Below are 12,809 nucleotides of genomic sequence, written 5' to 3'. Positions count from 1 at the left end.
ACTGTGTGGCTGAGTTCTGGGTGGGGCTGGACAGACCCTGGTCCTTGGAAGGGAGTGGGGCTGAAGGCTGATTCTGAGCCTGGGTTGTATCGTTATAGTGATGGCAGCCTGGCCTGGGAGGGCTCTTCCCCATGAGGTGCAGACTGACAGGCCCAGGAGGAGAACTGTCCCCCGAGGCTCTGCTCAGAGGGCTAACAGGTCACAGCTTTGCCCATCAGCCAAGTTCATGACAGACAGAAGGAAAAACTTTTAAATAGAAAAAAAACCACCATTCTCTGTGTGTTTGTTCACACGTGAGCATGTCTTTTATTTTTTGTTTGTTCCCAGAAAATGAGCAACTGAAAAATAGTTTTTTATAAGAGTGATTGAATTTTATTGGAAAGACAGGTGTACAGAGAAAAGGAGAGACAGGGAGAAAGATCTTGCATGAGCTGATTCACTCTACAAATGGTTGCAATGGCCAGAGCTGATCTGATGTAAAGCCAGGAGCCAGGAGCTTCCTCCGGGTCTCCAGAGGGGTCTGTCTGCTGCTTTCTCAGGTGCATTGGCAGGGAGCTGGAACAAAATTGGAGCAGCTGGGACCTCAATAAGTGCCCTTATGGGATGAAGGTGTCTCGGGCTGCAGCTTAATCCAGTATGTCACAGCAGCAGCCCCAATGGTCGTATTTTAACATAGTAACACATTCAATATACTTTGTGTTGTCTGTCATTTCATGGCTGAGACTCTTACTCAAAACTAAGTTGAGAGTACTAGAAATACTCAGAGGTGTGACCTGCCTGCTAACACAGAAATACAATGTTAATGCTGAAACTATTAGGATCATTTATATTTGAGGGTGAAAGCCTTGGTGGCTCAGTGCACACGGTCATGTTACAGCTGCTGGGCCAGGGTCCTGGGGAACTGGGAGGGGGGTTGCTCCTTACTGCCCTCGTTCTGCAGTTCACAGGGCTCTGTGGGTGTGTCTTTTTTGTTTAAGATTTATTTTTATGATAAAGTCAGATATACAGAGAGGAGAAACAGAGAGGAAGATCTTCAGTCCGATGATTCACTCCCCAAGTGACCGCAACGGCTCGATCCGAAGCTGGGAACCTGGAACCTCTTCCGGGTCTCCCACGCGGATGCAGGGTCCCAAAGCTTTGGGCCGTCCTCGACTGTTTTCCCAGGCCACAATCAGGGAGCTGGATGGGAAGTGGAGCTGCCAGGATTAGAACTGGAGCCCATATGGCATCCCAGTGGGTTCAAGGTGAGGACTTTAGCCGCTAGGCCATGCTGCCGGGCCCTCTGTGGATGTTTCTTACAGAAACTGTTCTGGGCTGGACACTCCCTCCTCTCCCTGATAAGCAGGGCAAAGGGCTGGGCTGCAGGGTGAGAGAAGCTTCCAGGCAGTGTATCAAGTGTAGGCCCTGAAAGTCTGTGTCCCTTTGCCAGCTCTTTCTTACTTTGGCCTGTTTGGAACTGGGGCTGGGCTGGGCTTGGAGGGAGAGCTGGGGACACTGGAGGATGCCGTCTCCCTGCAGCTCTACCTTCCTGTTTCCTCTGGGCAGTTCCTGGATCTGCACATGGCAGGGCTCAAGTTCTACTCTGTCTGCTTACAGTGTGCAAGAAGGTGGCAGGAAGCTAATGAGTGTAGCTTAGATCCTGACAGCTAATACACACTGAGTAAAATGTAGCTGCTTCTTTAGCATTTCTAGGCCTTGGGAAATGCCCCTGATGGGCAGTGCAGGTGGTGACTGAGAGGAATGGCTGAGGAGTGGCTGGAGCTGTGGGGGCTGTGCTGCTGCCACTCCCCGGGCAGTTATAGGGCTTTCCATGTCACTGTTATGGCGAGAGTAGGGAGCAGGGTCCACAGGGCAGGCACTCCCTGCCCAGGCTGCTGGGTCAGCTTTTGCTTTCAATGGTGCCAGGGGCCAGAGAGGCTGGTACTTTTGGCTGGGAGGTATGGTAGTCCTGGGGTCAGGGCTCTGCAGAGGCTGCTGTAGCTGTGCCCACTCTGCTGTGCTGGTCTCCTGGGAGCCCAATGTCTCCTGGGAGTAGGTGCCCTGGGCCCAGAAGTGGATCTGGCAGAGGACTCAGTGGCTCTGAGGGCAGTCCATGGCAGGTGGAGGCTTGAAGGTTTGGACTGCTGGGGCTTCTGTCTGAATTTGCTGTTTAGAGACTCTGCAGGGAAGTCACAGCTGTTCACACTGAGGACAAAGAGGAGCAGGTAAGCTGGCTTGAGGACACCTGTGGGGGAGGAGGAAGGTAGGGGGCAGCTGGCTGGGAGGCTCTGAGAATGTGGAAAGGCAATGTGACAGGAGAGGGCGGCTGGATAAGTCTCCCTTTAGGAAGACCCAGCAAAACTTTGTTTATCATAGTGCCTTATGTCATTACTTTTAATCATATTTCTCAAGTATGTACTAGGACTAACGTCTCATACTGACTATACAGATACAAAGTCATATAACTCTCACTGCATTGTGGGTGAGGCTCCTATCTGTTCTTTGACAGAAAAGGAAACAGAGTCCAGGAATGTCAAACACCGTGCCAGAATGACAACACTGAGAGTGGTTGAGCTGTAGGGAGCCCAGCAGAGGAGCCCTTGAATCTGTCCTCCAAGGACCAAGGCTGCCCTCTCTTCCTTCCTTCTACAAACAGTGGGTGGCATCTTGTTCTGACCAAGGCTCCTGTCCTTGTCTCTGTGGCCTCACCACAGGGTCCTTAGATGCTCATGGAGAAATCTCCCTGTGTAGAGTGAGGATTCTCCTGTCAGTGGGAACTGCCTGGGCACCTGTTCAATGCAGGACATATCCTGAGGAAATGAGGAAGGAGCCCGGATGGGATTCCATTTGAAGTGACATCAAAAGCCTACAAATCAGGTTGCTTGCACTTGTGATGGGCACACAGGCTCAATGAGGATGGGGACTATCTTTGATGCTCTCCTGTTGTCAGGGTCCTGTGGGCCCCACATGACTGGCATGAGGATCCTGCAGGGGATGCTGTCATCTGTGCGGGCTGACAGGGTGACCCTGGCCCTGCTGTCCCCATCTAGGAGCTTCCCTCTGCTGGACCTCCCTCCTTCCCGCCCAGAGTTCCTTCTTGCCTGTCCTCTGATGACATGGAATGTGGCAGCCTTGCCTCTCTGCTCTGCAGTCTCCCCTCCCTGCTTCTCCTGGTGCAGCTGCCCAGGTGCGGCTTTGCAGGTGAGTGTGTTCCCATTCTTCTTGTGGTCTCCCTAGGGTGGGAGGAGCCCTTGGTGCTGTCTGCCAGGATGGGGTGAGGTGTGTGGCTCAAATTTGGGTACAGGATGGTGCTCCCCAACCCTGATTGTCCCTTCTCATTGAAGAGTCACTGACCATCAAGGGAGCGTGAGGGATGTTGACAAGTGTCCATGGATCTTTATTGGTTCAGCTTGCATCTCCCATGTTCTCAGTCCTGTGTCTGTGTCCACAGATGTGTTCCAGGTGATTGGCCCCACTGACCCCATAGTGGCGGTGTTGGGTGGTGATGCCATTCTGCCCTGCTCCCTGTGGCCACCCATGAATGTAGAGGACATGGAGCTGCGGTGGTTCCGTTCAACATTCGCAGAAGCAGTGCTCATCTGTCAGAACCGTCAGGAGCTTGACGAGGAGCAGCTGCCCCAGTATGCAGGGCGGACCTCCCTGGTGAGGGATTTCCTCTCTCAGGGTGAGGCTGCTGTGCACATCCAGAACATACAGGTTTCAGACAATGGCAAGTACACTTGCCTCTTCAGACAAGGAATATTATCTGATGAAGCCATTTTAGACCTTCAGGTGGCAGGTTGGTTACTTGATTTGTATTCTAGAAGCCTTGGGAATACTGGATTTGGGAGGAAACTCATGTAATTCAGTATCTCATTTCACATGTGCGGAAAAGGCAGCTCATTCATTCATCCATCCACTTGTTCAATATAAACCTTGTATGTGAAGTCCTAAGTTGTGCCATGCCTTGTTTTGGATACCAGAGATGATACCTGTGGAGTTGATCATCCAGAAGTTGAGACAGAAACAAGGAAAATAAATGAGTAGTTTGTTGATGTTAGAAGGTAATAGGTGCTAAAGATAAAATAAAAGAGGGCCAGGAGCAGCAAGTGGAGGGAATCTGACTATGGGCAGTGGAGGGAGGGTTCAGATCCTATGGATTCAGATGAGGCCTCAGTGTTGATCTCAGCATGGCTCAAAGGAAGTGTCTATCTCCCTAATGGATATTTGGTGTAGAGGGGCAGAACAAGCTTCAAAGTAGGGAGGTATGCAGTGTGAAACCTTTGGTATAGGAGATGTCTTGCGTGCTCTGGGCTTACAGGAGGCCATTGTGTAGGGTGAGTAGAAGTCATGATGGTGTTGGAAATGTGACAATGTGTCGTGATAATATTGCAATGAAGAGCTAGATATTCCTGGAGTAGAAGTGCCTACTGACTAGGATAAAAGATCAGTTGCCATAGGCACTTGTACTGACACACGAGTACTGCAGTGAAAATCCCAGGATCCTCTACGGATTGAATGTGAGAAGGCAGAGACATGTATCTCACTGTGTCCACAGACATCCACAGTGATAAAAGAGTCCTTGTGACAGTGTGTGTGTGGGTCCTGTGGAGCAAACTGTGGGGTCTGAGCAGGAGGCAGAGGGAAGGGGTTTTGAGTGGGAGGCAAATGTCAGATGGCTGCAGGCTGTGTGCTCTGCTGGGAGTGTGGATGAAGAGCAGGGAAATTTGAATAGAGCAGTGGTGGGAGGATTCTCTTTGAAGGCTGTGATGAAGTAGAATTGAAAGTGAGTGAGGGGCGTGGAGGGCAGTCTGGGGTGGAGAGGACCAGTGTGTGACCTCAGGCAGCAGCATGGGCTGGGAGAGCAGGGTCAGCCATGGGGGATGTTTACTAGCCTGACCTAATTCATGAGTTCATTGCAGACAGAGTTCAGGGGAGGTAGGGCCTGCAGGTACTGCAGGGTTTGCCTTGACTGCTTGTTCTTAGTGGTGGGAATATTGGCAATTATGTGTCAAGGAAGCTTCCTATGATAATACTGTGTAAGAAACAGCCAGAAAATATCAGTGACATATTGCAGAATTCAATATAGGCACCAAGGGATTTAAACAACCTGAGTTGGGCTTGTCTAATCTCATTTGTGTAGCTCATAGATTGCTGGTCTGGTTGTGGATGTGATATCAAAACTATGGTGGTTTCCAAGAAATCCTGCCAGCAAAGGTACTAGAGGAAGACGACACTTTGCTGAGAATCAAACCTGAACACATTGCACAGTACAGGAACTCCATCAAAGCTTATGAAGACAGAAAGAAAACTTTCTTTTTTTGTAGACAAGCAGGTACAATATGCATTCCATACCTTTATACAAGTTTTATTTGGCTTTCTCCAGCTTGGTCTTTGTTTGACACAATGCCACCCAGGGGCAAATTGGGCCTGAGTGGGAATATGTTCAGGGAACAGAGAGACCCTGGAGTTTACCAGCCCATCATGCTGGTACTCTGTTTGCTGTCTTGTGACCTTGGTCTTCCTCTCCTTGTCTGCCTCTGGAGGGCCCTGAACTGTAGTCTGTAGTCTGTAGTCTGTAGTCTGTCAGTGTACAGGGCCAGCCAGCAATCTGTGATCTCACAAGGACCAGTGACCTTCTCTGCATATGTGTCCATGACGGGTGGTGGTGTGGACCTCTGCATGGTCCAGGGTGAAACACACTGACAGCCATTGTGCAGATGCTCAGCTGCCTCTCCCTCTACACCAGGTCTCTCTGGATTTGGCCATTACCACCTGTGGGTGAATGTGCTGGGTCCCTGGGTCATGGCTGGCAGAGATACCCTAGCACTAACGAACAATGAAAACATGCAGTGCCAACAGAAAGTGTGGCATATGAAGTGATTGCAGCTACTGACGTGGGCACAGGCTGCTGGGCCCTTGGTGGTTTTTGTCAGGCTAACTCGCTCCTGTTTCTGGAGCAATGAGGGCCTAATGCAGGGGTCTAAAGCAGTCACAAGATTGGGTATTGAATAAATGGCTTAGAATGTTCTCATCTGGAGGAGGCTCGTTTGGAAGCAAGGGGAATTTGAACCCAGCACTCATATAGGGATGTGACCATCCCCAGCAGCAACAAACAACCTCATACACAATTTCATAAATAAACAATGATTATTCCTCCAATAACAAGACTCCAAGCACTAAATATCACATGTAATTCACTCAAAATTTACCTGGTAATTGTAATGGCTAATTACTTTTACCTAGAGAAAATCTCAAGTTCTTACATTCTGCACTAAAAAGTGGTTTTACAATTAGTGAGACCCTGATGCTTGTACAAAAACGGGGGGAGGGGAGCTGTCTCCTTTAATGGTGTCATTTCAGCTTGTTATCTCCTGGTCAGTGAAAGACATTCCTGGGTCATTTAGCCATCAAAAGGCCTGTCTAGTTTGTTAAATGATACCTTCATATTCCATACAAGGAGAGGTAATTACAGTTCCCATTAATCTACAGAGAACAGTTGCAGAAAAAAGAGGACAGGGGAATTTTTCATCTTATTTACCAAAGGAAGAATGAAATCTTACTCTAATTGCTGTTTGTCCTATCCATCAGCTGAAGAGGTCACTATGTGGTCCTGGACTTGAGTATGCTCATATTTTTGTTGGTCAGATGACTATTGGCTCTCCTAGAGCATCCTCAACCAGAGTGCCTGGGTGACCAGTGATATCCCAACAGTCTTGTCCTCCAGGGCACTTTGTTCTTGTGGAAATGGCTGAGAGTAAACCAATAATATAAGAGCATTCCCAGCCTCTGCTTAAGCCACATTAGAGTTCTGCATTGGCCAAATTGAGTCACATGATGAATTTCTTGTGTGTTAATGAATTACAAAGAGCATACGGCGGAGCACTAGCTCAGCATAAAGAAGGATAAGGTTTAAGAGGCACTTCATAATCAGTTCATCTGTAAGATGTCAAAATTGTGAATTCAGTGCTCAAGATTGAGTTTCAAAAGTTTGTAAAGCAATCTGGTTGAGATAACACCCAGATACATGGATATAAGGAAGGGAGCTGGGGAGACAGGGTTGTTGATTGGTGTGGTTTTGCAAGCAATTTCCAAGAGGCAGTGTGTGTAGAAGCAGATGCTCAGCACAGAGTGTGGGGTGAGCAGAGTAGAGAATCAAGGAAGAGTCCTGGGACCGAATACCTTCTGTTATCTAGGACCCTGAGTCATAAATGCCCCCTCAGCCTGTGCTTCCTAAAGGTCCCAGGGCTCTTGGCCTCCTTCAGGTCATGCCTGTTCCATGGGGTCCCCAGAATGTAACATGCATGGCTCCCCCTGAAGTTGGGTAACACTGGAACCATGATGAAACTGTGGGTCCCACATTGTTCCCCAAGGTTTCCACAGCTCCCCTCTTGCAGGCCTGGGCTCTGCCCCACAAGTGCACATTGAAGGGCCATAGAAGGATGGAGTTTGTGTGGTGTGCAAGGCCTCAGGGTGGTTTCCGAAGTCCCAGGTGCAGTGGAGAGACGTCCATGGAGAGAAGTTCCTGGAGTTCTCTGAGACCCACACCCAAGACGCAGCAGGGCTGTTCAGCGTGGCGACTGCTGTGGTGGTGAGAGACAGCTCTGCAGGGGACGTGACCTGTTCCATCCTCAGTCCCATCCTGGGTCAGGAGAAGGTCTTGACCATTCCTATCCCAGGTCAGTGCTGTCTGTCCTTCCCAGGAGGGTTGGAGAGGGTGGAGTCCCTGGTGTGCTGCTGGGTGGGTCTGGAGGTACACGCCTGACTCTCTCCCCCTGGGCACAGAGCCCTTCTTCCCTCAGGCCTCTCCTTGGAAGGCAGCTTTCGCTGTGAGCCTGACTGTGTTGGGGCTGCTACTTGTTGGAGCTGGCTGGGTCACCAAGAGAGAGCATTCTGCAAAGGTGTGGGAAAGGCAGAGACAGAAGGATATATACCGAGCTAAGAAGGAGGAGCAGCAGGCAAAGGAGGAGGTGCTGAAGGTCAGAGGTAAGGAGGAAGGTTTCAGAAGGGCAGGGGCAGCAGTTGGTGCATGGAGGGGACAGCCTGACATGACTGGAGTCCTGGGTGCAGCTCTCAGAGGACATCCAGGACCCCAGCCCAGAGCAGGTGGTTGTGGAGACTCAGAGCACAGCTGCAGGTGGGGTGGGGGGAGATGTGGAGGTGTGGTGGGTCTGGAGTCAGAGCTGTGTATAGGACAAAAAGGTGGGTTTTCATGTGTGGTCTCCGCACATGGTCTCTTCTCTTCCTGGTGTGGAGTTCATGGTGTTTTCACTCTCTTTCAGATGAGCTCCAGGCAGAACTCGGTAAGCTCTGCTCTCCCTCGTGAGCTCTGTGTTTGTTGGAGAGAATCCTGTGGCTCTCAGCTCACCTGTTCCCTGTGTGGTGCTTTTCAGGTCGGAGGAAGGCAGCATTCCGGGCTGGTGAGTGACTTTGCAGATGTCCTGGGGTTTCCTGTCTCATCTGTTCCCCGCTGTCCCCTCTCCTTGTTTCTGTCCAGGCCTAGATCTTTGGACCCTTTCCCTAGGGGCAGCAGGGGCATTGGTTGGTGGTTCAACCTGGATCAGTGTGTTTTTTTTTCCATCTGTGTAGCTGTTTCCCATCTCTGCTTTAAGCCCAGGGGTAAAACTAGGCCAAGGATTTTGTCCTGCCACCTGGGTTTAATTCCAACTCTGACTTGTCTCTAACTTGAGTATCGTTAGTGGCTTAGCCTGTAAGGCACCAAGCTTTGGTCTGCATTAGGAAGCCAAAAGCAGATGCTATAGGTTTCATGGGAGGTGAGATATGAGTAAATGGCACATTGGGCTTGGCAGTGTTACCTGTTTTCCAACATACCAACAGGGGGAGGCATTTCTGTGTTGTTCCTCACAGGTGTAGGTGAGAATGGTTGGGGAGAGGAATTGGCTGCTGATCAAGTGGAGCGAATGATGGGAGGAGCTGAATGTTTCTGAGAGTAGTGATGCTTCTCTCTCTCCATATGGATGTATCTAAATTTGTTTAAGATTCACTTAATATTTTTGAAAGTTACAAAGAGGTGGGGGTTTGAAATTAACAGAGACAGATGTCTTCCATCTGCTAGTTCATTTCTCAGATGACCGCAATAGCCAATTATGGTTGATGCTAAAGCTAGGGACCAGTAGTTCTCTTGGTCTCCTAAGTAGTTTCAGGGGCCTAAGCACTTTGGACTTCCTTTTCTGCCTTCCAAGGTGAAATAGCAGGGATCTGGATTAGAAGTGGTACTGTTATGATTTGAATTTGCATCCATATTGGAATGCCGTGTTGTAGGTAATGGTTTAGCCTGATATATCACACTGTAAGCCCCACATTCTTCCTTTGTGTTTTAATTTAATCAATTTTTACTTTCTGGAAATAATATGTAATAACTAATTGTCATACATATAGTGTCAATTATAATTTTTACTAAAATTTTGGTGATGTGCTTTTTATCTGATAAGCAACTCTGAAGGACATGTAACACAGGAGTCTCTGTGTCCTGAGGGTCAGGCAGTAATTTTATAGTAAATGTTACACAGCAGTGGGTCAGAGAAGGCTTCCTGATCTGTGGCCCAGGAACTTCCCACAGTCCTCTGCTGTCTGATACTGCAGGAGGCCCCTCCTCTGCAGCCTCCCTCCTCTGCTGTCTCTCCCCTCAGCACAGAGGGCAGGTGGGGGCTGAGCAGGTGGGGGCTGTGGTCTCACAGGTGTGTTTCCTTTCAGCCTGGAGGAAGGCGCAGCTGTATGCTGGTAAGTGAGCTGATGGTTCCTCTGTCTCCCCTCTCCCTGCCCTGCCATGCCCCTCTTTGTGTGGACTTCCCCCTGCATGGGAGGAGCACCCCTGCTCTCCCTGTCCCTGTTGTGGTCTCCATGGGAGGGCAGAAGGTACTCCTCCTCGGGAGCACAGCTCTGCTTCCATTCTGGGCTCTCCCTCTCCTGAAGGTCACTATTAGGTTTAGTAACACCCTCTGGCGCCTTTGTTCAGCTGACTCTTCTCTTTGGGATGGTGACCACAGGGAGAGAGTAGCAGGGTGACAGCTGTTCAGATCAAGAATTGCTGGTCTTAGAAGATGCTGGAAACCACACCCACCAACTGGGTCCTCAGGTCCAATTAAGAGGGTTGTTAGTTTTATGACCTTCTTATACCCAAATCCCTAAGCTGTAAGTACCACGTTTTTTTTCTGTCTTTCTTGTCCTCTGGGATGCTTTTCTGTGTTTTGTGTTTTGACTGCTGTGTAAGCTGTGTGCCTTCCACTACACATCTTTGGTTGCTGAAGAATGAGGTACTCTGAGTAAATGTTCTTAATCCTGGAAACCCTTCAGGATGTTTGTGGGTGATTCCTGAGTTGGTGTCTATAAAACGTCTGAAATTATCGTACCATTTGAGTATTCTTAGTGGATTCTTAGAGAGAGAGAGAGAGAGAAAGAGAGAAAGAGAATGTTTAGGTGAGAAAGAGAGACAGGAGAGATGCCATCTGCTAGTTCTCTCCCTATCTACCATCAATAGCTGAAGTCGGGCCAGATCAAAGCTCATAGCTGGGAGCTCAGTTCAGGTCTCCCATCTGATTTCAGCATCCCAACCTCTCAGTGCTGCCTCTCTGAGTCTCTTAAGTCAAAAGAAGTTGGAGTCAGTAGTTGGAGTTGGGAATTGAACCCAGTACTTCAGTGGCAGTAGTCAGTGTCTTAACCATTAGGCTGAATATTGGCCCTTATTAAAAAATAATGCTTCTTTTGGGAGGGAGAGAAAGTGAGAAGGGACACACACTCTTATTTATTTTCCCATTCCTTGAGTGTCTGCAGTGGCCAGGATCGTTTCAGGGCTGTGCTGGGATCAAAGTCATGAATGTGCAACTCATTCTTGGTCTCCAATATGGGATTAAGGAATTCATTTACCTGATCTGTCACCTGCTGCCTTCTATGGTGTTTACTGACAGAAAGATATAATTGAGAGGTGGTGTCGGATCTGGTCATCAAATCCAAGCTCTCAGATTCGGAATGTGGCCTGTTACCCAAGTGACTTTATTGTGAGCTTTGAGGCCAAGTACCTGTCCACAAGTACGTGCCTTAAAAAAAAAAATGTGAGTTTTTCCACATCTCTTTGTCCCACTTTAGGAGAATTCTGTTTGTGTAAGGATTCATGCCCTTGCTCAGTTTTTGTTTAGGGGTAATATTACCCCTAAACAAAGAAGACTGGAAAAAGAGAAAGCTAGAAGATTGAAATTGCTTACCAGAGAAAGAGTAGTTAAAAGAAAAACCCCAGAGGAACAGGTGCTGTGGGGAGGCAAGGAGGAGACATGCAGCAAAGAAGCACCTGGGAGTGATGCTGTGCAGAGGTTCTGGGTGGTTCAGAGGGACCAGTGTGGGCTGAGGGTCACAGCCATGGTGTTAGAATCTAGGAAGGGAACAGAGGTCTCAGGGTTTATGTTGGGAATATATTGACTCCATGACATTTTGTGAAAAAAATTTGTTAAAACCTGATTTAAAATAGAAATAAGTTTCTTTGGAGGAGAAAGAGCACAGAAGTTCTTTCATCTCCTGACTGACTCCCTCATTCATTGTGAGTGTGGGCCAGGGGACAGAGCTGTGTTTGGAACTCATTCTAGATCTCCATGTGAGTGGCAGGAATCCAATTAAATGAACCATCTCTGCTGCCTCCCAGGATCTTAACAGAGGGAAGTTAGTCAGAGGTTGATGCTGGGAATTGAACAAGGCACCATGAGGTGGATGTGGGTACCTCAGTGGCTAGACTAAGTGCCAGCTGCTAAACCTTTCATTTTAAGGGCAATTTGAAGTAAACACTCAGTTACATTTTTTTGACAGTGAGGCCATTTTAATTGTCCAGGAAGAGTCAGGGAAGGAAAATGGGCAAGGGTAGGCTTAGCAGTGGGAAGTTCTCCAGAAGACCTTCTCCAGGGTGATGGTGCAGGATCTGTCAATTGTGGACCCATGTGACAGGCCCTTCCCTGTTCTGGTGTCTTTGTTCATGGTCAGGGACACAGAGCATGAGCAACAGAGAGATTGGGGCTGAGAGTCACAACTCCTCTAAGGGACAGGAGACCTGGGCATCAGGTGTACAGGGAACCTGCATTACAGCCTCAGTCTCCAGCAACTGTAGTTTGTCTCTCTCTCCCCATCCACCCCCATTCTCTCTCTCTATACCCCAAACTGCAGTTTGTCTTTTTTATTTTTTTAAAGATTTATTGGAAACTCATATATATCTATATCTATATCGATATCGATATAGATATATATATAAGAGGAGAGACAGAGAGAAAAATTTTCTATCCGTTAATTCACCCCCCCTCCCTTAGTGGCTACAAAGGCCAGAGATGAGCCGATCTGAAACGAGGAGCCATGAGTCTTTCCAGGTCTCCCACACAGGTGCAGGGACAATGCTTTGGGCCATCCTTGACTGTTTTCTCAGGCCACAAGGAGAAAGCTGGATGGAGGGTGGAGTCACTGAGACATAAGCCGGTGCCCATATGGGATCCTGGCGCATGTAAGGTGAGGACTTTAGCTGCTAGGCTACTGTGCCAAGTCCCAAAAATTGCATTTTACAATTGTTTATATTTGAAAGGCAGAGTTCAGAAGGAGGACACACTCACAAACACACACAAATAGAGAGGAAAGGGGAGGGAGAGAGATCTTTCATTTGCTGGTTCATTCCCCAAATGACTATAACACTTGGATCTGAGACAATCTGAACCAGAAGCCAGGAACTTCTTTGGGTTTTTCCCCATGGATACAGGGGCTCAAAGACTTGAGCCATTCCCTGTTGCCTTCCCAGGCCATAAGTAGGGAGCTGGATGGGAAGTGAACAAGCAGGAACACAAATTTGC

General features: G+C 48.6%; 1 protein-coding gene across 1 annotated transcript; it reads left to right on the top strand.

Moving 5' to 3' along the window:
* The first annotated feature begins 3,058 nt into the window (after window positions 1–3,058).
* Window positions 3,059–7,896, top strand: LOC131480399 (butyrophilin subfamily 2 member A1-like). Its single transcript, XM_058665058.1, has 4 exons — window positions 3,059–3,180; window positions 3,431–3,778; window positions 7,377–7,658; window positions 7,765–7,896. Exons 1-3 carry the CDS (start codon window positions 3,096–3,098, stop codon window positions 7,415–7,417), a joined length of 474 nt encoding a protein of 157 aa, XP_058521041.1. The 5' UTR covers window positions 3,059–3,095; the 3' UTR covers window positions 7,418–7,658; window positions 7,765–7,896.
* The last annotated feature ends 4,913 nt before the right edge of the window (window positions 7,897–12,809 follow it).

This window comes from Ochotona princeps, chromosome 1 (assembly GCF_030435755.1).
Source record: "Ochotona princeps isolate mOchPri1 chromosome 1, mOchPri1.hap1, whole genome shotgun sequence".
NCBI lineage: Eukaryota > Metazoa > Chordata > Mammalia > Lagomorpha > Ochotonidae > Ochotona > Ochotona princeps.
This window is presented reverse-complemented; position numbering and strand designations above follow the sequence as displayed.